This window comes from Topomyia yanbarensis, chromosome 2 (genome assembly GCF_030247195.1).
Source record: "Topomyia yanbarensis strain Yona2022 chromosome 2, ASM3024719v1, whole genome shotgun sequence".
Lineage (NCBI taxonomy): Eukaryota > Metazoa > Arthropoda > Insecta > Diptera > Culicidae > Topomyia > Topomyia yanbarensis.
This window is the reverse complement of record NC_080671.1, coordinates 23,688,425-23,713,877: the sequence shown is the minus strand read 5'-3', so window position 1 is coordinate 23,713,877 and position 25,453 is coordinate 23,688,425. Positions and strand designations below refer to the sequence as shown.

Here is a 25,453-nt window from a genome sequence, read left to right as displayed (position 1 = left end):
AAGTTATATAGAACAGTTGTATTTCCGAGTAAAACTCAATAGCATCTTTAATCATATTTTTTAATAGCCGATTCATTTGTTTCAGACCTAGGAGACAGAAAAGGAGAACAGGAACCAGACGAGAACGGTCACAATTCTAAGTTTGGTCGCTAATGATGACTTGAATAGTCGGCAAAGGAGGACGGATTTTGGATTTTGTTAAATCATTTTACATTTCCATCGGATCGCGTTGGTTAACCACAGTATCTAGTCCTACAGCGACAATTCAAGCAACGAATCATGTTAAAGCTCACCATATGGGCACCACACTTACTGTGAATACCCTTCCGTAGCTCGCCATAGAAAGCTTCAAACGACACTCACGGAATTATTAAAACAACTCTGCCGGTGGAAAAAAGTGGGTCATAATTATATTACGACGACGACAACAAAGAGAACGCACCCAACAAAGTTTATATCTGATGGGTTGTGGATGTCTATTTTTTTTCGCCAGGACTCTGTGCTACGTTGGCATGTTACTACTATACTATACGGCAGGATGGCCGTGTAAAACCACTATTGTGGCCACGGTTCCCGCTTGCCGACACATGATGGCTGGCTGCTGTGCCAGCAGTAGCAGTAGTAGTGAGGTGGTGGAAGTTTGCAGTCAGCCAACCAAGTGGGTCACAACCGCACGGTAATTAAATTTTTATACCGACGACGATCCCGCAGACCGTATTAATGAGCGCGCGGCCTTTAGACTAATATCCACCGGCAGCTATAGCCGAGTTGTGTGTAGTAAGTGAAGTTGTACCGCGCTGGCGACAGATTGCCCGGATGTTGGAGATGGGTTCCGTTGCGCGTCCGCCATTAGCTAGCGCTTTCGGGAGGAAATTACCTGCCCTAATGGTGCGCGCAATTGCTGCCAGGAATAATTGATGGAGCTGAAGTAAACTCATAAAACAAGCGGAGCTTGGTTAGAGGCAGCATTGTTTCCTAATAGTTTCGTAACTTGTTTAACTTTGGAATGCAGCGTAGTGAAGTTTAAATCGATTTGAATTCATGGAACACACAATTTTTGGCCGAAACTAATTTAAAATCACACAGTACAACTCAATCAAACGATAGAGTCATATACTGCGAATTGTGGAGTGCGATGATAACTTTCGAAGGTGACAATTACACTACCAATATTTTTTGGAGGGCGTCAAATTATATTTTGACTATCCAGGTTATTTATATTTAGGATAGCATATGCACCTCATCCAAACATCAATCTCACTTGTCAACAACCCCCCTTCAGTGAGTTTGTTTATCATGCTTTGGCGCAAAACATCACGATTTCACGACCCACCGCAAGCCGACCAGTGAAAACTACCCCACAGTTTGTCAAAATAATCAACGTCCGTTGTCGCGCGTGAATAAATAATCAAATAAATGTGATAATATAATAAATAAAACCCAACTAAATTCATTTCCATCACGGGACAAACATATCATCGTCAGCGTGCGGTGTTCTCTTCGGACACTGCAGTTCGAGGTGGCTGTAAAAATAACATCCCCGGGGCAATTCCAGAAGTCCAACTCTAGCATGCCCATACCCGCACACACACACACACACTGTCGCTATATCACTTCTGACGAATGAGACCGGGTCCGATGACCGACCACAAAAACCAGCGAAAACTGATGCCAATCAGGGTCACCACCCCCCGCCAGCCAGCCTACGAGGCCGGTTGAGTGGCACGGGATGAGCGAAAAATTGTCAACCAAAAACACCACACTCGAGTTTTTTTTATCCTCTGATCAACAGAAAAAAATGCCTTTCTCGAAATACACACACGCACCGGCATCTGTTCCGGATGGATGGCCTCCCGATCACACGCGGCCATGTACCTGCGGTTTGTGACCCACACGACACTGTATGATTAAATTTGAACACTCCGATCGGGTCGACGTTTTTTTACCCGAATTCATATCCACCCTCGCGGGAACCGGGTGTGAATAACACACTTTGGTCACAAGTAGCTTTTTCCCATCCGACATTTGCATGCGTGTTCCTCTACTAGCTACTAGCGTTCTCATCACCTCTGTTTATTGCATGACTTTCTCTATCTCTATCTCTCTTTTGCTGAACTAATCGGGTTGACATTTTTCTGCGCTGCTATTTTTTTGCTCCATTTCTCTCACAGTCCCCAAACTATTTGGAAACTGGTTGAAGCTAATTCGTGTTATTTTTTTTCTTGTTCCTCCCAATCAACAACAAAAATCGACAACAGGGGCAGCCGGAACGGAAACCGCACTGACGCCGTACGCCGCACTGCCACAATTTGGCTCGGCAGCAGCAACAGCATTCACCACAACGCCTTTAGCTAATCACACGATGGCGCAAGCAGTGGCCGCGGCCGCTGGTAAGCAGATTGAAGGTAAGTTGACTATGAATCGTCAGTATTTTCGTGTACAGAAAAGTTTATTGCTTCCAACAAAAGGCTCTGTCCTAAATTTTATGGGTACAAGCGTACCTTGATAAATCCAAAAAACTTCATTTTTGCCAAAAAGAAAGTTTCAAATCTATTTTACTGTTTCAAGCAGTTTTTAATCATTCCACATCCAACTTTCAACAAAGAATAGACGTGGAATTTGGATCTTCTAAACCGATTGTAAGAATATTTTTATCCAGTGCACAATTGCCCGTCACGGTTTTTTGCTTATAACTGGCAGCTTATATCAGAATTTGATGTTCTGGGTTCAGGAACTCATCCACGGAACTTGTTTAATGAAACCGATTCCGTTGATCTGTTTTCCGAAGATCCGGATTTTCGGGAATATTTATGTCCCAGTGCTGGTGTACTATTCAAATGAATTTCTTTAAACGATGGCTTTTCATCGTTATATATGACACGGACGGCCATTTGGCACCGATTATTCCTGAATTCTTGAAATTATCTCAGTAGATACAATGGAAAATTTTTGCGGCTTAGTATTATCAGTGACTGTTAGGCCGAGAAAATTTCCCATTTTACACCCATTGATAATAGTCGTCACCTGGTGAGGTGTAATACCCTTATTCGAATGAAAACCTAGCAATGTGAGTGTCAATGTTCTTAGAATTGTGTCGGGAGGTTGTTTTCCTATTCTACGGTTGAAGTCTGGAACGGTAATTCCCATGTATTCTATTAAAAAGTTTTTCTTTTTAGACAAGTCGAAGCCAGTCTCATAAATACGACAAAAACTCAATAGCAAACCTTACAGACTACAGAGATCGAACCTGCATCAAGATATGGCGAATCTAGCTGATAAAATCATCAAGCTAAAATAATTCTGGGAAAATCAATGAGTAATCTTCGATTATCTAAATCCACAGTTCCTGAAATAAATGGTTTGCCGAAAGCACATAAACCTGGAAATGAGATGATAGAAATGGTTGCAGTTACCAACTGAGAAACTAGATTTTAAATGGTAAATGAATCTCATGTCAGGACTCGAGTACCTTTTGCTGCGACACGCTCCACCAGCTGGGGAAAAAGTTCACTGGAATGTCTGAACCGTATCTGGGACTGCCAATCTATTCCATAATTTAGAAAATGACCTTGATAGTCCCCATTCCTAAGAGACGATCCCGAACGTCTACTTCCGTGTCTCGGGAAGTTTTTGTGGCGGATAGTCAACCTAATGACCTTCTTGCAGGAGAACCACTACCTGAACCAGCACAAGAAGCGATGATCGGTACTTTTAAGGAGATACACCGCCAAGCTCTAGCATACGGTCAATATGCAGACATCGCTATTTTAGACATAGCTAAGGCAACAGCACGATTAACCGAGAGGAAGTTCTGCGACAGTTGGCCAGCTGCGGAGTTGTCGGAAACTTGAGCAGCTTCATAAAGGATTCCGTGTGTGAGGCGGCAGCCAACCTACAGGGATCTTCGCTGGAGAAAATGGGGTCCCCAGTCCATTAGTGGTCTAAAACAAAAATGACATCAACTTCAAAAAGCTAGGTAACCTTCAAAGTGGAGTGATAACCTGCGCCACGCCAAGTACTCCATTGAAATCATAAGATGCAAGGTTGCATTTCCTCCCGCTACATCAGGTGACGCAACTAAAGGCGGAAAAAGCTTAATGAAAGAAAGGGTTTGTACGCCATTTCCTGGAACACCATTCCCTGGAATTTGTCATTTCCCAGGAAACCGTTTCTGTAGTACACTCTCAAGATCTCCAATACAGTAGTCGTATGAAATTGGCTTGTGTTCGCGATGATACGATATCACACTGCACTTGTGAATACTAATTATAAGCGATTTAAAGAGCTCTAGTAATTGAAAGTGTCCATTAGCCTTTGTATAGCTAAGCAATCCACGATGAACTTGACGATCATGTATAATTAAACATCATCAGCGTAGAATATACGACACTCGATGGCAATACTGTAGCTAGATCATTGATAAAGAGTGTGAATAAGAGTTGGTCCAAATTACTTCCTTGAGGAATATCCAGAGAACACATATCCAATTTTTACTACAAATTGGCGCTCTCAGATACGATTCGAATTACATCAAAAGACACTCCTATTGACTTGACAACCGTTCCAGAAGTATTTCGTGGTCAACCCTGGGGGAAGCCCGTTTGGCATAAAGTCATTTGGCATAACGTCATTTAGCATAAAGTCGTTTGGCATAAAGCCACTTGGCATAACCATAGCGAGAGTCGAGTGGTCGTTTGGCATAAAGGTCATTTAGCATAATCAACTAAAACAAAACTGAAGATAGATTGCCATTTGGCATAATGCCCATTTGGCATAGTGCCCATTTGGCATAATGCCCATTTGGCATAGTGCCCATTTGGCATAATGCCCATTTGGCATAATGACCATTTGGCATAAAGCCATTTGGCATAATGATAATTAAACATAATTACTCAGGTGTAGACCTGTAGGTCAATAACTGAAATAATAGGTCACCAAATCGGCAATATTCTGGGATGCAGTTTCCCGAAATATTGCCCGAAATGAACTATACCAATTATCCGAATTTTCCGTAAATTCAATAAAACTACACTGCCCATGATCGCAAATCATTCCACATTGCTCTTTTTGAGAAGACCTATTATGCAGCCAACATTTTTTTAGTTTTTCTTTTTGCTTTGAACATGAACATTTTTTTTAATTTCATTGATTTTAAATGCAACTAAGAATTTCTAAGCGTTCACATTCTCCTGAATATTGTCAATTCTTCGAAAATATTTTTGATTTCGATTATAACTTACATTGACATTTTGCCTTCTTTTATACATATATAGTAAATTGTCATTAGCTTTTGATTATTTTGTTTTGAGGTTTTTTTTTCTTTTAAATATGAACTATTCTTGAGATTTTTCCTTCTTTTGAATTTAGGCTGCAAACAAAAGTAAGGCATCGAAAGAACAAAAATTTGGAAAGCAAGATACCAATTCCGTTGAAGATACTTTATATCACGAATTAAATTTCATATTATATAAATAGTAGTTTAGTTTAAAATGGTAGCAATCCAAATATTCGTAAATTCGCCATACAAAAAATATTTCGTTTTCGTAAATTCCTCCAATTTCCTTGGCCTGGTCTGTAGTTTGAAACTAACAGACTATCATATGAATAATAGATTACAATTACAGATTCCTTGTTGAATGACATTTCACGAATATAGGGGGCAGGCATAGCGTAGTTGGTAAATCGATTGCCTTGTACGCAGTTCATCTGGGATTTTTCTAACCCGAAGAGGCGAATGACCTTAAGGTTAAAACCTCTATAATCAAAATAAAAAAAAAATCACGATTATGTTAACTTTCATATAAGATGACCAACATTGTTCTAAATACAAAAGTTCTCAAAGCACTCAAAGCAATTTCATGCTTACTCTAGTTTTCTTTGTAATCAATCTGACACTGAAATATTATTTTTCTCACTGAAGTTGATTCCTTCTTTCAAACATGAGCAGTTCTTGGAATCGCACTAAGTGCACATTTTGACGAAGGTTGATATCAACATTGCATTCAAACCAACACAAGCAACCAGCAGCTCGGAAAATACTTAAAAAGTACACATGTTCCTAGCGAATTTTCAAGCTTTACTGGAACTTGAAACTATCGGATAGGGAATCGGGTTATTTGGCATAACAGAAATTCGGCATAATTATTTTTAACTTCGGAAAACGGTCATTTGGCATAATTTGACAAAGTGATAACACTGAAAGTCATTTAACATAGCGGACATTTGGCATAATTATTTGCATCTTCAGGTAATGGTCATCCGGCTCGCTCCCATCGTATGCAAACGTATCATCATGGAAACTCCTTTCTTTATAAGCCCGAACTTTTTCGCCAGCGAATTGGTGCTTTTCAAAACAGTGTTTCAATAACTGAAATAATAAGCTTATTATCCTTCTTTATAACATGTAAAAATTACTACACAGCCAGCCCTATTACGGTACTCTGACCCAGACGATAATTAATAGCATGATCATTACCAGGTTTTACCAAATTTAAGAAATGACAATTTATTGATGGATTTACACTTACTACTACCGGTTTCTTCACTGCTCTAGTGTTTAAGGCGTACCTAGAGCAATGCGACTTTGCCGCATAACCGAGCCCGACGATCCAAGCGGTGCAAAGTCGCTGAGGATGCGCTGGGCGAGGTTGCCGTCGACCGGTTGCGGAAGCGGCGGCCCCTCGTAAGCAAATCTGTGATTCGCTCATTTGACCGGAATATTCAAACATAGGGGCTATGAATTTGTTGTTTAATTAGTTTGGGTTTACGACAAGTTTAATTATAAATATATACTATTGGCAAACAAACTCCTCTGTTTTATTTAAATATGCAGCGAAAAAGATACGAAGTGGCACAAAGCCTCTGAGAATCCGCCGGTTTTCGTCAAAAACCTCTCACTAGCAAACCTGTGATCAACACGATTGTCTGGCATACTCATTCATAGGTGCAGGTTCAGCGCTCACAGCTTTCTAGAAGTTTGAATGACAGATAACCATTTTGCCGAATCAAAGCCTATTTTATTTATTGTCATGCCAAACGAACTATTATCAAATAACGCATTCCCAACTTTCTTACCTATCGACATGTGTGGCGTGTTAGTTCGTATAGAGTGAAAAACGTGGCGTGGTGATATACCGCTGGTATAACCAATTGAGATACCGATAGTTATCCGGCACTCATTAGCTCAGTTCACTCAATCGCAGTTCTGCTCTCTCCACAATATATTTATATTCATTTAGTGGAAAACGGTTGGAGAGCTCATACGTGCTGTGTAATTCAAAATGTCCGATGAAGAGGATTTTCTTGGATTCGAAGAAGAGACTGTAGAGCCATTGCCAGAAATTCTGAAAAGTTCAAAGAATAAAGATGTGCTAAACTACCGAGGATTTGTGTACTATTCTAACAGAAAACCGGTACATATGTTGGCTTGAAATATTTTTTCATCTATTGGTCACATGATCGTTACATTTTCATCAAGGTTATGAACACATCACGTGGTCTTACAAAGTATTTCATTGTATTCACAGGTGGATAGTATATATTACTGGGAGTGTAAAGGTAGAAGTCACTCGACCGGGAGCGTAGGTCGGAAGTGTCGATCCCGAGTGGTTACGCAAAAATGTGATGGAATACATAAATTAGTTTCCAAAACAGAACATAACCACGAATATGATCCAATCCACGTGTTACAAATCAAATACAGATCTGCATTAAAAAGAAAAGCAACGGAAGATCATAGTGGACTGGCAAAAATGATACGATTAGTTTCTGCTACTTTTCCAAACGAAGTTCAACAACGTATTTCCCTGAATGCGCAACGGAAAATAGTGAAGCGCGCTCGAGCCGGCTCACACAAAAAATATGAGGAGCCAAAAACGTTGAAGAAATTTGTCGTCCCGCAAGAGCTTACTGTTTCGATAGATGACGATAAATTTCTATTAGCCGATACCGGTTTGGACAAGGACAGAGTGCTCATATTTACAACGAACGAACATTTAAAAAAATTAGCTTCTGCAAAGTACTGGGTGATAGATGGCACTTTTGACAGCGTACCGGGTTTATTTCGCCAGTTATTTACCATTCATGGTAGTTGTGCACCTTCCAATGAACACACTTTCCCTATGGTGTACGCCCTAATGACTTCCAAGACTGAAGCACTATATAGGAAACTGTTTGCTACAATTGTGGAAGCAGCCGAAAAGATAGTCATCGAGTTAAATCCAGAGGTAATACTCTCGGATTTTGAAAAGGCTATTATAAATTCAGTCGCGGCTGAATTTCCAGAAGCCAAACATAACGGGTGCTTCTTTCATTGGTGTCAAAACTTCTGGAAGAATGTACAAAGTAGCGGACTGACAAATAGTAGTACTCGATTTTTTGAGTATTTTAAACGGGTGCAGTCTCTTGCCTTTTTGCCAGCGGGAAAAATCGTAAGAGCTTTCGATGAATTGAAAGCGTCAGCACCCAAAGAGTCAAATTCTTTTTTCCGATACGTAGAAGAAAACTACGTGAAAGGCAGAGTTCGGCGTGTTACATTTGAGGGACGCGAAATTCGAACGGAACCACTTTATCCGCCTCAGTTGTGGTCGATATATGACAATATTCTCAGCAACATTCCCCGTACCACCAATCAAATTGAAAGTTGGCATAGCCGATGGAATACTGCTGTTGGGCGTCGTATTGGTTTATACAATATAATAAAAGAATTGCGTGTAGAGGAGAAATATATAGCAGGGCAGATTAGTAGCTACCTCTCTTGCAACACTAGTAAAAAACGCAAAGTTACTAGTCAGAAAATTGACGAGAACATCAAAAAGATAGTGGACAATATGGATTCCTACAATAATGTGCTAGAATATCTAGAATCAATTGCGGCGAACTTGGGATCAAGAGCTCAGTGATGATAATATTGATAAACTATTAAATTATTAAACATTAAATTGATCAACAATAAAATATTTTTTGAAAGATAATTTTATTAACAACATATTATTTCACTGAACCAAAACCCCTAAAAATTTGAACGAGTATTTTCATGCTTTATGCGGAATGGCTCTTATGCCGAACGACCATTATGCCAAAAGACCATTATGCCAAAAGACCATTATGCCAAAAGACCTTTATGCCAAACGACCATTATGCCAAACTGCATGCCAAATGCATTATGCCTTAATAGCATTCAATGCCCTGTACATTTTATGCCAAATGGCCATTATGCCAAATGACCACTATCAAATTAGTTCTTATGCCATATGGGCATTATGCCAAACGACTTTATGCCAAACGACGTTATGCCAAGTGACTTTATGCCAAACAGGGTAGCCCCGTCAACCCTGTCAAATGCTGATGTCAAGTCGGTATATACCGTGTTGATCTGAGGACTAGCGTCCTTCTACATACGTAAGCAGAATCAAACGAATTGAGCGAGATTCGTGGAGATTGATTGACCTTGTTGGGATGAATTCATGTTGATTAGAGGAAATGTAGCTTTAGCTGCATGCAGAGAGCTCGTCGTTCATTATGATCTCAAACACTTTGCTGCAGGCACAGAACGATGTAATTCCTCTATAATTTTCAATACGTCGCTCATCTAATTTTTTGAACACAGGAAACACAAGCGACCTTTACCAGTTCGAGGGATAACGACACTGCCTGAAGGAACTGTTGAATAGTGTTGTCAACGGCAAAATGAACGCATCTACGTATTTCTGGAGAACACATGAAGGTATACCGCCAAGAGCCAGGCAGGAGTACCTGAATATTTTAGCTTACTGATTGTTGCTATAACCTGTCGATCTGCAACCGTGAAGCTTCTCAAAGGACAGACATTTAATGGACTGTCGCTACAAACGTGCGCAATTTAATCAGCAGTTTTAATAGATTCATTGAATGCGCTTTTAAAGTGAGTGGCGAATAGGTTAAACTTCTCCGAAGCCAGACTAGTAGTCTGCTCCCTAAAAACATATCCCTAGGCAATCCGTTCTTCTTCCGAGTTCACGAATTTCCAAAACTGTTGGGGCTTATTGCGCAGGTTTGTTTGTGTTCGAATCAAGTAGCGTTTGTGCAGGTAAAGGTCGTTATTTGGCGAAACGACAGCGAGTATGGCAAACGGAGGAATATAATGCAGAGGAATATTATCATTCAATTGTGCATTAATCTTGGCAGTCAGAGATGTTATGCACCTCAGAGCAAATAAAGAGAAGAATAACGAACGCTCTTTGCGCTTTTCATGCGAACCACCGCTCTTCTCTTTCACAATAAACCTCTTCACTCCGATGCGTGTTGCTCCCACACGTGTATTCTATTTCTACTCTCCATGGCTGCACGCCACAAAGAGTAGAAATAAAGAGGCTCTTTAGTATGTATCTTGGTCCCACGCGCACGTAAGTAGAGAAGGCAACCATAAAACATTTTTAAAAAGTTCATCCGATCTAACTTTATCTGAATAGTAGTTTGATTCGCCTTCCTACCTGCTTGCCAGTGAGGGGAGGCACAAAAAAGTGGCTCTTCAAGGTGACTCTTTGAACGAAATTGTGCAGCTCTTGGTGCACAGATTTTACTATTTTTCGTTTTCAAGTTTCTCTTTGTGCAGTCGTTCTGCACATCGCAGTGTTTTTGTGCTGCTCTATTTTGAATCGGTGTATTTCGCTCTTTGTGGCTCATTGTGTGAGCAAATAGCTAGCCTGATGGCAGTGAAGTATTCAACGGCACAGTTAATATCTTCCGCATGCTCACGTGAATGTCAATCTGTATGAAGGAGTGCTGATTATCCGGATATCCTCAAAAATGACAGGTTTCGGCAGACTAATAGTAACCTCTACGGGAGCATGATTTACATCAATCACAGAAATAAATTCAGCAGGTTCGTGGATCTGACAGTCGGCTAATGCTGTCTCATTCAATAAGACAAAAAGTCAAGGATTCTACCGTCACGGGTTTCTAGCATTGCTATGCTTTACGTCGTTGTTGATCCACACTGAATACGAAAAGTACTGAGCTGTGTTGCATAAACTCGATGACTGGTATATGCGAAAAACCGAAAATATGAGTCCCACATTATCTAAAAGTTGCTTACTTATGATTTAAAAAAATAATAGATCAACGACATAAACGACAGGTTCCGGCTTGCCAGGATATCACGAATAAGGATCTACCTCGAAAACGTAACGAATTTTCTGAGCGGCACTTGGGACTATGACATTTTGTCCACGTCCAAACAATATGCTCGATGTCTCGGAAATCCTTACCACAAACGCAAAGTTTACTGTCTGGTTTGTGATTGAAACTCGACAAGTCATCGAAGCTTCATTACCTCGCATCAGCTGACTAGATGACTAGACTAGATGAGATCCCACAAATGGCAATACGCGAACTGTATTTGTTCCAAGTTGATAATGGGAGTGTTCGCGGTATAACGGAAACAGTAGTTCCCATGCTTAATTACTGAGAGTATCGTTATTCAATACAACCTTTTGTAAGTTTATCTACCAAGATCAAATTCATGTGCGAAGAAAATTAATCCTTTGTTGACATTTAGTCTTTCGATACCAAATGTATCCCCTTCAATTTTTAAAGTCGAACCAGCCTTCAAGTACATGAATGCGAAAGTTTCAGCAATCTTTCTATTCACTGGTATAAGCTGAAGTTGAGCTGGATCACACTTCCTTGAAAACTTCTTTCGATTTTCTTCTTCGTGAACTCGATGCCCGGATTTACAGCTCAATTGTAAAGATTTTTCTAGATGCAACGATTTTTGCAAATCTGTTGTTCTGTGACAGCATCCACACCATCATCTGCAATTTATTATGGCGTGAATGAGCTGGCAAGGTATTAATCAATGCTTTACACGAAGGAATGGCTTTACCAAGAGTCTGAAGGAAAACCCATGTAGATGATCTGAGAAGTCGCCGTATCGCGACGCTATTATTCTACGAATAGTTGTTTAGAATTGGTATAAGTCTATAATAATGAAGATGTTCCGACAAAAAAAATACTTGCTACATATTGGTTAATAATAAATTATCCATTTGCTCTTAGAGCGTATGTCAGTTGAATCTATGTTCAAAACATGGCAAGACAATCGTTCGCTCCTTTGCCATGGCAAAATGTAAACTGAGTTTACAATAACAAGCCGTTTGCCTTATCCAAATTGTCTAGGCGTAATAGAATAGCATTTCAATCGTCCGATACGAATTGTGGTCGAAAGCTGATTAACCCGAGTTATGGATAAGAACATTATTTTGCAAGAAGCGCACCTGGGAATTCATCTATAAATGCAAGTCAATTAGGTAATATGTTGCTAAAAAATTCAAAGAAGTTTAGTTTAGGTAGCTTCCCGGCGACACGTTGCGCGTAATACCCTGCATATCAACGGAGTAACGATATACCTTTCTTGAAAAGTCTAAAATTGATCCAGAAATCCGGGGTTGTGTTCTAAGAAGCAATTTATAAAATCGAAAGCCATTCCCTAGTAACAATTGAGGTTTTAAGGTAGTTTTAAAGCCACCCATAAAACTTAGATTGCACTGGTAACCAGGCCAACGGTACCGGTAAACTACATTTTTTTCGGTATATTTACATTTGTTTGCACAAGCCATACAGCCCGCTACAGCGACGCATCGCTACAGCTCTTGCCAGAACGGTAGCCAAACCGAGTACATTTTTCCGTACAGCAGTAGAATACATTTTTGTTTTGCTGCTGTACTCCGGCTGCTCGGTGAGAGTGTGGCGTAGTACAGTTTGTTCTCTCGCTTTGTACATTTTTCTCTGCATAGTCAAAGGGAGAGGCCCGCATACGAAAGCGTTGATGCCGGTCGTGGCGTAAACGAACCGCATTCATTGTCGTCGTTTGTGATTAAAAATATTGAAAAGTGTAAAATAAGGAAAGAGAAGCTGTACCGCTCTCGTCTGGTGGCTGTACTGGGGGCAGTATTTTTTGTCATGTTATTGCTTTGCTTACAGACTGCCGCACAGCGCTGGGCTTCCTGCACTAGCGAACGACAGCAGCGTCATATGAGAAATGAGAATGTAGGCAGAAAAAATACAGCCGCAGAAAAGGTAGGCATTTTGCATCCTTGCTTGTAGCGTGCTATAAAACTTCAATTGTTACTTGGGTTACTTCATCGTATTGGTTCGTATCCTTGTAAAAAGTGCTTTATTGAAAATCAGTTTTTTACATTTACTGGAACTGAACATTCTAGATCAATTTGAAGATTTTTTGGAAATATCCCAAAATTTGTTTCACATTCTTTGTCAACAATATTTTGGACTTATCCGATTAGCATAATCTATTGAGTCCATCGATAATAGGTAATATGTTGCTCAGAAATTCAATAAAGTTAAGTTTTAGGATTCGATAATATTTGGTGAATGTTTTTGAAAATATCTACATTTGTAACCAAAAGATAATATTGGCACAACACAGCACAACGGCATTCCCCCTTCTGCTTCGTGAAACTGAACATCGTATATTCTGGGGATTAGCGTTGATTTGTACTCCAAATTAACAAATATCTTCGAACTGTTCAATTTAAATGTGAAGTATAAAATCCAGTCGAATATTATTCAGAACTGGCGTATTCCAGCTGAAATACATCCAATGATTCCTCTTCGATTGAAGCAAGTGGAACAATTATTAAACGAGTTCGAATTAAAAAATCGAATGTGTATTATTTCTACTAAACTTCCGTAGACTTCTGAAGAAGTTATGAAAATTCCGTAGATTCCTCACGTTAATCCGTAGATCCGTAGAAAGGACACAAATCCGTAGATCTACGGGAAAATCCGTAGGGTTGGCCACTCTGGTCATGTGTGTCTCAAATAAGGCCAGCCTGGTTGTAGTTACCAAACAATAATGCACAATCGTTAGTTCAAAGGCATGGAAAAACAGCATCAATCGATCGGACATGTTCGTTTGCACTGATTAGATCAATCTCATTAGTATATTACACCGATGCTGACAAACGGTGTCCACAACACCGCGATCGTTTCTATAAACAGCATATGTATAGCCAAAAATTCCACGAGAATGAATCCTATCATCTAACCAGGTCTCGGTGAGAACAATTATGAAGTGATGGGAAGAAGAAATTGCTAGGAAATCTTAATCGATTTTTGTGCGTTAACCGCGGACGTTCTGGTAATAAATCGACAGTTTACCATTGAAGTCTGCGTCGACAGTCAATAACCCGTACGCCTGGAAGTAGCCATTATTTGAAGGAAGCGTAGTACCATTCGAAGCTTCAGCAGGACATATTTTGCTGCTTATGTTACTTGAGCGGACACAGGCGATGTGGTTAATATGTAATTTTCACATTGAAGATTCACAGCGAAATAGAGCGCCATCCACGCCAACAAACCAATGGTCCGTTTAAGGATCAATAAATTATATTGTAGTAAAAATATTTAACTGAATTTACATTTAATTTAATTTTACATTGCATTACAAAAAAATAGCCGCCCTTCTCTTCTGCCGACTTGAATTATTTTCAATCCTGATACAGCGCAGCGGCGGCACTGGTTTGCTAGTACATATGAATTTGTAAATGTAAATGCAAATGTGTGTGCATTGTCCCCAAAAGTTTCTTAGGTGTGCGTGTGTTGTTTTCAAGCAAGTTCAAATCAATTCTCTCCATGCGAATACAATGGTCGCCCTGAAAAGGGCAGGTTCGGTTATTTTTTCTCGGCATCGCTTCACCTGGCAACAAAGAAAAACTTAATTCTATTCGGTTTTGTTTGCCAGCAGAATGGTATGGATGTTAGGCAACACACCATCCTGGGAAATAGTTACGCCGGAGAACAATGTGTTCAGCTCGTCATCGTTTCGAATGGCCAATTGCAGCTGACATGTTATGTTTGTTTCCACGGGTTGCGTTTCCTGCCAACTCCAATATTTAGTCGAGATGTTCCATTACGACTGCAAACTAGACAGATACTCCGGTGTAGTAGATCTTTCTCAGCAGACGCTGGACAAGAAACTGGAGACCGGTATGAAACGAGCTGGTTTGCTCTTCATCTTTTCTCCTTTACCGCATCCAGACATTGCGAGCGTATATGTAGTGTAGCCAGTACGAATGTAGCATACGAATGATGCCGCACTCACATGTGACCCCCGGTTTTGTACTCGGTTCAGTTTACATTCGAAGCGAAGGAGGTGAAGCTTCAAACGAAAACTGTTCAAGATTGAGCTTCAGTCTGGTGGTTAAAAGCCGGCTGAATTTTAATAATCACCTTCTCTCACGATGATGAAATGCAGTCTCCGGTCGTCCATCAAAATGAACTAAAAGAAACCGACCAAAATCACAATTCTTTCTGTTCAAGATTTGCAACTCGGTGCATGATATTATCGGGAACCAATCACGAACGAGGTTCGGTCGGGTGTTTCAATATCGGTTTTTTCCGTATGTATGCATCTTTCCTCCCATTGGAAATAAAAATAATAGCTAGCGAAGGAAAATATTTTCAAATTTAATTATTTTGAGTGGTTTGATAGCGCTGATAACGACCAATTTGTTTTCCAAAGAAAATATTCTCCGAGTGAGAGATTATTGTTCCAATCGGTCCTGGTTAACGGGTGTTCAATAAAAAATGAGAATTTTTTCAGTCATGCAGTTAAAAAACAAAAACATTTTTTCGACGAATTCAGTATTTTTTATTAAAAACATAATGTTTATACTTCAAAAAAACGCCAATGAATATTGGAGCCATACGACGCAACTTAGTCGCGATGTTCTCACAAGAGCGCTGGACGGCAATGACGACCATCTTCCGGATACAATTCCGAATCTTGGTGGTCAACTGCTTCGTATTTTTGGACCGCCAACTATTTTTGTACATTAGGGCGCCGAGGGAGCCGAAAAAATTCTCAATGGGACGGTACTGGGGTAAGTCAAGGTAAGGGTTCCTTTCTTTCAGCTCGTACGGTATCTTTTTCTGCTCAAGATACTCCAGCGTCTTCTTGGCGTAATGGGAAGATGCCTCGTCCGGCTAGAAGCCATACTTCCCATCCGCATTATGCTCCTTTAAGAACAGCAGAAGAATTTTCTTAAGACACTCCTCCTGGTATACTTGTTGATTGATGGCTAGACCGCTCGGCTTGAACCACGGCTTTGGAATCCCTCTGTCTGATATTTCAAATTTATGCTTGAACTTATATTTTACTACGGGGGATGTGGCCAATTTGTCGCTGGAATAGTTTCTGTCATTTCTTGAAATGTGGGTCTTCGAGAGCGGAAAGTAACTTTCGTCATCCAGCACGAACGACGTCCCGCGGTAGTTCTTCGTTATCTACTTGCACTGCGATCTCACGATCGTTATCTGCTCGTTCGTCGACTCGGGGACCGAGTCTTCTTCCGACAGATGATTTTGAGGGTTCGGTGAATCAAGGTATGCGAGCAGTGATATTTTCGGCCGGCGTCACGCGAACTCATTCCGTCTTTGTTGTCGAACAACTTTTTCTTCGCTTCCTTCTTCTTCTTCGTCATAATCTTCGCCGGACGGCCGCTACCGGCCTTCCGTTTTACGCTCAGGGATGCCAGAGTCCGGTAAACTGTACTCACGTCGTTTTCGTCTCGAAAGTGGTCCACCGTAAACTTTTTCCACGATTTCCATGCGTTTCGTAAAACCGTACAGAACGTTCGTGGAGTACTAGCTCTTTCGACGCTATCTTCGATTGAACTGGCAGCACCCGAGCAAAAAGAAATATACCACCCATTTCTAGGGAGTGCAGAGAGCAATTCTCTTACAATCTCCATCTGACAAGATTGGTGGTCTTGCTGACCGACTGAAATCACGATTCTATCTGTTCAAGATTTGCGACTCGGTGCATGAAATTAGCGAGAATAAATCACGCACGAGCTTCAGTCAGATGATTTAAAATCGATTTTTTCGCGTGTGTGTATGCTACCTTTCACCCATCGGAAATGAAAATGATGGCCTCTGCTAGTAGCACGTAACGACACAAACTGATTCATCCACCAGCCGTGTATAGCTCACAAATATGTCCTTCTCGCTATTGTACAGTCCTTTGCTCGCCCCAAACTTTCAAATATGAATGATAATAGAAACAAATCAGTAGCGGACCCTTATTTAAAACTGCCGTCATTTACGTGTTTGATTGGTGCATCATATTGACGGCTCTGTCCGAGATGTGCAGAAAATTTTCACCATTTCCGAGTAATTTTCAAAAGATTTTTCAAAACACATTTTTTTGTTATTAATGCATTAATGCAAATTCTAATACTACATTGCTGAACATATTTTCAACAAAATGGCTTGACCCATCGAATCATTCCGTTAAATATAATGGAAGTTGTTAACGTTCAAAAAACGGACGCGGCTGCCACAGACGATATTTTAAAACGAGACCCTTATATTGAAAGCATAAATGCATTCTACATTAAAAATGAAAAAAGAAACATCTCATGATTTAAGGCAGAAAAATTACAGAATTAACTTTTCCAGACTCTCGTTAAACGCATGAATTATGTGATGCGTATTACAATGAGTCGTGATACGAAATAGTTTCTATGATGATCCACTGATGCTAACTGCTAGGGGACACTATAACAGAGGCCTTAAGTTAGGTCAAAGTGAAGGCAAAAAATTACTGTTGCTCTTGGAGTTAAACTAGCTAATAGTATTTTAAATCTCATGACACTTCGGCGAAATCACCCGTTCGGTGTAATGACTTTCGGCCTGTTGGCCCGACACCAATGAGCTAAGTAAATAATTACATACCATATTTACCGCTCAGATAACGATTTTAGAGGCACTAAATCGATAGAATTATTGTGTAGTTTGAATCGACATATACTCAATGCAGGAAATGGCTCGTACGATTTTGATGGAACAATAACTGTTTGATGAAACTTGTTGCTCCGACAGTATTACGCATGAGTTGCAAAACTGACACATTCTTAACAAATAAACTTTGTCGACCTAGAAATTTTAAACTCCTTCGCGGTTTAGTGTACCTGACCGTCGATTTTATGTTGTATGGCTAGTTGATCAAGATCATGAATTTCGAAAATTTCAATCGTTCAATTGCTTCTTTAATCAGTTTATTCACTTTCACAGCTCAACTTATACTTTCCCAACACATTTTAATCACGCCTCTTTTTTCCCCCCCATACAGGTCCCGAGGGCTGTAACCTGTTCATCTACCACCTACCGCAGGAATTCACCGACACCGATCTGGCCTCGACGTTCCTCCCGTTCGGCAACGTAGTGTCCGCTAAGGTCTTCATCGACAAGCAGACCAACCTGTCCAAGTGTTTCGGTTTCGTGTCCTTCGACAATGGAGCCTCGGCGCAGGCCGCCATCCAGGCGATGCACGGTTTCCAGATCGGTACCAAGCGGCTGAAAGTACAGCTGAAGCGTTCGAAGGACGCTTCCAAGCCGTATTAGGCTTGGCAGTAGTAAGAAGGAGAAGATACCAGCCGGAGAACCGTTGCAGGTGTGTGTGTGTCAGTGTCAGTGGGGCAAATTGGAGAGGAAGCAGCTAATCGTTCGTCGTTCTGTTCGTGCTTGTCGGTCTATTGCTAGAGAGATAAGTTCAATTGTTTTATATTTTTTTTACATAAGACACAACCACACACCTACAAACGCGCAACCATTGATTGTCACTCAGTGTCGTTACTGTCGTTGAGTAGAAACACAAACACTAAACTGTTTCCTGTTTCCGGATTGCTAGAGAGAAGGTTGTCGTTTCCTGTTGGATATTTTCCCCTTGATTCATTTAACTTTTTTTTCGTTACTTGTTCGATGATAGTTCGGTGAGAAGACAAGAATTCCAAAAAACTTATGATACAAAAAACACAAACAAACTAGCACAAGCAAACAAACTAAGCAAAAAAGGTAGCTGCGCATCGATCGCCGTAGACTAATAATGTTCATCTTATCATTAATCGGAATTTGTTGAGTAGTTTTTTGTTTTCCTATATATCTTTTATTACTATTTTTATTACGATCATTACTACTACTATTATTATTATTATTATTCTTTTCGTCATAGAGGAAAAGTAGTACAATTAGAGCCTGACGGCTGGGAATGTTAGCTTCTCCCTGTAAGCTTAACGGAGTTTTAGCAGATGCTTTTTTGAAACGATTATGACCTAGGGAGAAGCTGACTCCTTTTGACCTCCCGGGAAAACCAAAGGCTAGTAGTCAGTTTTCATTTGTTTTTTTGCTGTTTTTTATCAACCCCAAGTGAACTAGGATTTGTTTTACAACCCTACCCATTGCGGTTAATGTAACCACATTAAACCGTAATGTATTGAATTAATCTGAACTTTGTTTCTTCCTTTGTATTTTAAACATAACGCAAATGAATTATTTGAATTGGATTTTTTTTTGTTACTACTTGTTTTTCTTTTCAAGTTTCAATTTTACGCATAAGAGTAAACGATTAATAATTTATTATCATACCGATTCACTGATTATCAACCAATTAGTTTATTAGCAGTTACACGTATATGTATTGGTTAAGTTGACGGAATACAAATAAACTAACCGAAAGTGCAGCTTGTGGAGAAACACTATAGTTTGATGAGGGTGAGCTACGTTAGTTAGGCAGTTGAACACCGAAACACGAACACGAGCACACCACCAATAGCACAAAGCACGTACCGAAAAACTAGATGAAAAAAACAAAACTTTGTTAATAGGAAGTTATGTATACATGTAACTATTTATGTATAATCAGATTAAATGTCACTCATTCATTATTCATTTCTGGTATCAACGCGTCATTATTAATTCTATTAAAATTTCAAATTACTATCAATTCAGTGGGGGGCAGGCGGATGGATGCACAATTGTACTTTTGCACTGTCGATGATCGGAAGTGGAGTGAGTTAGTTGCATAAACGATTGGCGAGTCTCGAGTGGATTTCGTTCGCACCCGCGCGCGTTGATAGAAGGTAGCATGAAATGGGGGAGAACCGACGGTGTGTGAAGGTAATAATTATTATTACTACAAATTACGACATAATTAGTAGAGGGGTGTAGCAGTGGTGTAGGAAATTCGGTTGGCGCAAATGGAACAACTGTTAGAGAATGGTATTGTTAGCAGGAGTGCTTCATAGGCTTGACATGTGTTTTATTGCTGCGGGATGATAGTTGCCATCGAAAGGTGTTACCTGTTGGCGATCGCATTTGTTTTCGGGTTGTATTTAGCTTTTATTGCTTTTGTAGGAATGGTAGCACTAAACTCGGAAATGGTAAGGCCTTATAAATTTATTTTTTATCCACAAGAATTGCTTTGTCCTAAATCTCATTAACCTATTCGCATTGTCTTCAAATTATTATGATACTCAAATAGCTTATGGCTACTTTTTTCAAAACAATTTGCTGACTTCCCATAAGAAAGGAAAATAAATTCAGTTTCTATTTATGTGAGTTAGATCTCTCTTGAATTGAACCCCTCATTGATACACCACCAAGCGCCTCCATCATTTAAACTACATGGCGACGCATTGTTGTAGGTTAGCAAAGTTTCCCTACCCATCCCCCGTCAACCAACCACGTAGATCATCGAACCGCTCTCGCACCCGACGAAACATGATCGGCGGTAGATTTACATGTGATCAACTATCACGAAAATTAGTGACCATCATCAGACTGAGTGGAGGGAAAAGGGTAATTATTTTAGTTTCAAACAACGCTGTGTGAAACTTTGCACGGCGGCAGCTGTTAACACCCTGTGAAACTGAATCCGGCTAAATTTCAGCGTATTCAAATTAGCTGCCACCGCACAGCAGAGTTACCTTTAATTTAAATCACACTCGCCGCTCGTTCGCTCGCTTCCACGGTCGGGGTTGAGCATGGGTCCGGTTGGGGGGATGCTACTTCCTCACTGATTATGATGAATTATTTAATTACGTAAATTCCGCAACATGTAGTCCGACCCCTAGTTCGTATTTCGCGCTGAACTAATGTTCAACCTCGGCTAGTGAAAAATCTAACTAAACACGCTCCAGTCGGGCGAAAATGGGTCCATTGCTGAATTATTCACGATTAATTTAATCAATTTTCATGGGAAATTCTCGTTTTTCTTTTGTAATGTGGCTGGCTGATGTTGCCCGAATTAGGGCAATTGTGTTCCGACAATGCAAAAAACCAGCGCTCAACGCAGTAAAGGATTTATCGGAGTACTTTCTTTTGTTTCTTGATAAGATTCCATTTTTCCCGCTGCTTTCGAGCCGTGTTTGTGGGAATGAAACGAAAGACGGTGAACACTTTAACGTACTTAAGTCTCAGCTTACTGTGGACTAACTTTGCCAGCCACGCTTCGCATTTGTGCAGAGAGTTTCGGGTTTCTCAAAGCCAACGTAAAACCGTTTCGATTCGTGGTGGTGTTGGCGTCGTTTCGATGGAAGTCGATAGTCATTTTTTTGCTAGTTCAAATAAAAGAAATCGAATCGAAGTTCCAACATATATCAGCCGCCCTCGGATGAAACTTGTTCACAACAGTATTTAAACTTGTTCTATTAAACGACAATAACTTATAGTTTTTCGATCATTTGAAATGGTTGTTTTATAACAATATCAGAATTGCGTTTATTTATGACTAATATGTTTATGTGCTAATTCATCTATTTGATCTGTGATTATATTCATGCTATCACACAGTGGAGTTTTTTTTCACAATGCCAATTTTTGGTACCTAACTGTCTCCAGGAAAATTATATTAATTATTCGTTCTTCTAAATCGTTTGAAATACATTAATAAATTTTTCGTTAAAGTATTCCACAGGGTAATCAATATGAAATAGCTAAGGCTGGATTTCATAAACGATTATTTTATGACCCCAAAATATTAGTATAAATGTTTTGCTTACTAATATACCAGCATTCCTATTATTAAAATTAGAGGCGGAGTTCTGATTGATGTACCCAAGAATTTCGGCACAAACGAAACAACTGATCTCATTGAAGGCGGCATCCAGTCAGAATTCTGGCTGGTTTGATTGCAATGTTACTTGCCAAGATGTAGTATAGTATATAGTATACATCTGAGCGGCCGAAAATAAAAGTCACAAGGACAGAAAATGCTTCGTAAAACCTGTTTCAAATACATTTGAGTATAAGAGTCGAAAATAAACTTCAAGCATAAAAATCGGATAAATATCCTTCAGCTTAAGAATAGCTTGAAAAGTGCTCACACGTTAAACTCGGCAAGGATGAACCTCAAGTATTCAAATCGTTTAAATATAAGTAAATCGTACACGGAAAAAAAATCTGTTCATAAATTCTTGAAAAAAGGTCACGATTTCGTGAACTGAACGATTTGCGATAACCGTGACCAAGTTCCTGAGATTATGAATAATAAACCTCGTATTCATGAAACAATTTGTGTTTGCTAAAAAGCAGTTCGCTCCGAATATATACGTGGCGTTACATTAGAATGTTTGGTTGGGTTACTGTTGTTGTTCCCTGGACATGTTTAGTTTTTGTCGTGATTCTTGTTCATGATTTGGGAATACACAGTCGACAGTCAAACGTTGTTCATGATTTCAAGAGCTTATTCACGATTCTTGTGAATGCTTATGACGTTAGCGGGATCAAAGTTCATAATTTAAAGATCTTAGTCGCGATGTTCGTAATTTCTATTCACGTTATCGTGATATTTCAGTCATGAGCATAGTGATTCATGTTCATGATTTCAGGATCTTTGTCACGATTTGAAATATTTTTTTCACGAGTTGTGTGATTTGTGTTCATGATTTCATGATCTTGGTCGCGATTTTTGTAACTTCTGTTCATGTTATCATGATATTTTATTCTAGAGCTTACTTTTAAAGAGTAATGTAACTAATGTTCATGATATCAGCAGTTTTATCAAGGCATTCGTAAATTTTCTTCGCCTTATCGTGATCTATTAATTTTGGTTACTTACAGTTTTTGTACTCGGAACAACGTGACAATATGAACTGGATCATTAAAATAAGACTCATTCGCGATATCTGTTTCTGTGAACTATATCACGCGCACTATTTGGGGTTCTCAGTGCAGATTTCGTTTTCTATCTAGACATCACAATGAATCTTATCAAATGAATAACGATGTGCGAGGTCCTACTAGTTTTTTTAAATTTATATACTACTCGTATCTATTACTGGTCGCTAGCAGCTGGGTATTTCATGAAAAAGGGCATAGAACAAAAATCATTCCACGAATAATACTCCAACCATGTTGCATGAAATTGTAAATGATTAGGGATATCTTCTAAATATCACCAGCACGCAAATAGATACTAGATAGACCGTAAATCATGTACTAGGAATCATGATCCAGTTCACGAATATGTGAATAATATTTTATGATTTCGTGAACTTTTTTACGAAAACGAATGATAAGTTGTGACTGTTATACTAGGTATCATGAACCAGTTCACGAATACATGAATGATACTTAATGATTTCGTGAACTATTTCACGAGCTCGAATATTGGATCGTAACTAATATGTTAGGAATCATTAATCAGTTCACGAATACATGAATAATATTTTATGATTTCGTGAACCATTTCACGAAAACTTGTGACTATTATACCAGGTTTCATGAACCGATTTACGACAACATGAATAATATTTCTTGATTTCGTCAACTATTTTACGAGCACGGATATTGGATCGTGACTAATATATTAGGGATCATGAATTAGTTCACAAGGATTGAATGGATTCATGAATAAAGTTCCGAATTTCGTGAAATATTTCACGAAAAAATAGCCACAATATTTTGATTTTTTGAACTAATGTTACTATATCTATGACAAAATCATGATTAAATTTTTGGTTTTATGTATAATGTTCATAAAGTTGTGAACTAAAACAAAAACAAATATTTCCACTAATGAAAGCGTTATGCGGGCGTTACTGAAGAGAAATTGTCCTGTTTTCGTAACGTAAATTTTAGGCAATATTTGCGTTACGTAATTTATGATTGGTCTCTATGTTAGGACCTATTGTATTGCTATAGTGTTGCTTAAGTGTGAAACAACTTATACATTTTATTGACCCCCATTCTGGAATTCTGGAAATTCTGGATACATGAAATAAAAGTTTATGAAAATCCAGCCTAAGCGATACACATTTCTGCACCGTCATTCGTTGCTTGCTTGTCGAGCATGCTCTTTATGGACTATTTACACTTAGAAAAAATGTGTATTACATTTGACGCAAACAACATCTCAACTTGTCTTTCTGTCTGATACTAAGATTTTACATGTTCTGACATGTAAAACAAAATATGATGTCTCTTTCAATGTAAAACTCATTTGAATAAATTGTTGAACGACGCGTATTTTTAAAGTTTCTTAAATGTAAATTTAGATGCATTGCGATCCTCATTTTATGTGAATCTCGCGAGATGAAAAGTTGCAAGATTAAGTGTATATGTCATGACAGTGCAGTAAGATGCTAATATTTTAAGCTGAAGGAAAAGGGGAGGCCGGGGCCAGTTGGCGGTTGGGGTAAGTTGGCTGAATCCATTTTTCTGCGTTTCTATTAGACATATAGCACTGCCTCTCGTTGTGTACCTCAAGTTATGTGAAATCCATTATCTAATGTGTTTTTGTTGGAAAACAATTTGTTTTGTAGAAGTTTTGGGCGATCATGTGTTTTCGAGCATACAAAGTTCTTAATCTTTCTTAATTTTAAACACTTTGTGTTATTTAAGGTGATTTTCAATCCATTCCCCGAATGATTATATTTTTCGATAGTGCGTGGAAACAGCTTTCAGTATCCGTATAGATTTTACACCTTTCCACAAATGATAGATAGTTTTTAAATAGTTTTTTTTATAAAATATGCAGTTGGGGTAAGTTGGCGGTGACGCACGCGAGCAAAGTTGGCGGCGGTACTGTTTACGGTGTAGAAATAGTCATCAACAATTTTGATTTCTGATATTCACTCCAAAGTAAGAAAATCTTTTTCTTATGTGTCTCGTCAATACAGGGGATATCTACTTCGTCCAATCGCCTGAAGAACTTCGAAAATTTGCTTTTGAATATGGAGTACGCGTCGGGGTCAAAATTCCGGGGTTTTGAGACTGGAATACGATGGCAAATGTCGGTTAATACACAGTTTAATTGAAAAGACATTCAGCACGTTCCATGAGGACCCTTGATTCAATTGAACCTCCAGTTGATTGTTTATTTTCTGGTGTATCCATACACCACGTGGCCGGGGTAAGTTGGCGGGTTTTCTCCGTCGCACATTTTTGTCTATAGAAACAAACGCAATACTTCAAAAACTTTGATAAAATTCTGCCTTTCCCTGCAATGTGTTTTATTTTTCAAGATCTAGCTATATAAAAGCGGTAAAAAATGAAAACTGAAAACACCGCCCACAAGACTGGATCTCCCCTAATAACGGAAGTTAAATGTGAGACTAATCAGTAGAACGACGCAGTACAAGTAAACAAAAGTCACGATAGTAGAGTTGTGGTT

General features: G+C 39.3%; 1 protein-coding gene across 3 annotated transcripts in view; it reads left to right on the top strand.

Moving 5' to 3' along the window:
* The window catches only part of LOC131678416 (CUGBP Elav-like family member 2), a 1,026,317-nt gene extending 1,006,589 nt beyond the window's left edge, over positions 1 to 19,728 (top strand). For all 3 annotated transcript variants that reach the window (XM_058958564.1, XM_058958565.1, XM_058958566.1), the window contains 2 exons: positions 2,259 to 2,405; positions 18,134 to 19,728. In XM_058958564.1, the coding sequence (XP_058814547.1) occupies positions 2,259 to 2,405; positions 18,134 to 18,405 (419 nt within the window). In that variant the 3' untranslated portion in view covers positions 18,406 to 19,728. The remainder of the gene's footprint in view (positions 1 to 2,258; positions 2,406 to 18,133) is intronic.
* Positions 19,729 to 25,453: the final 5,725 nt, after the last annotated feature.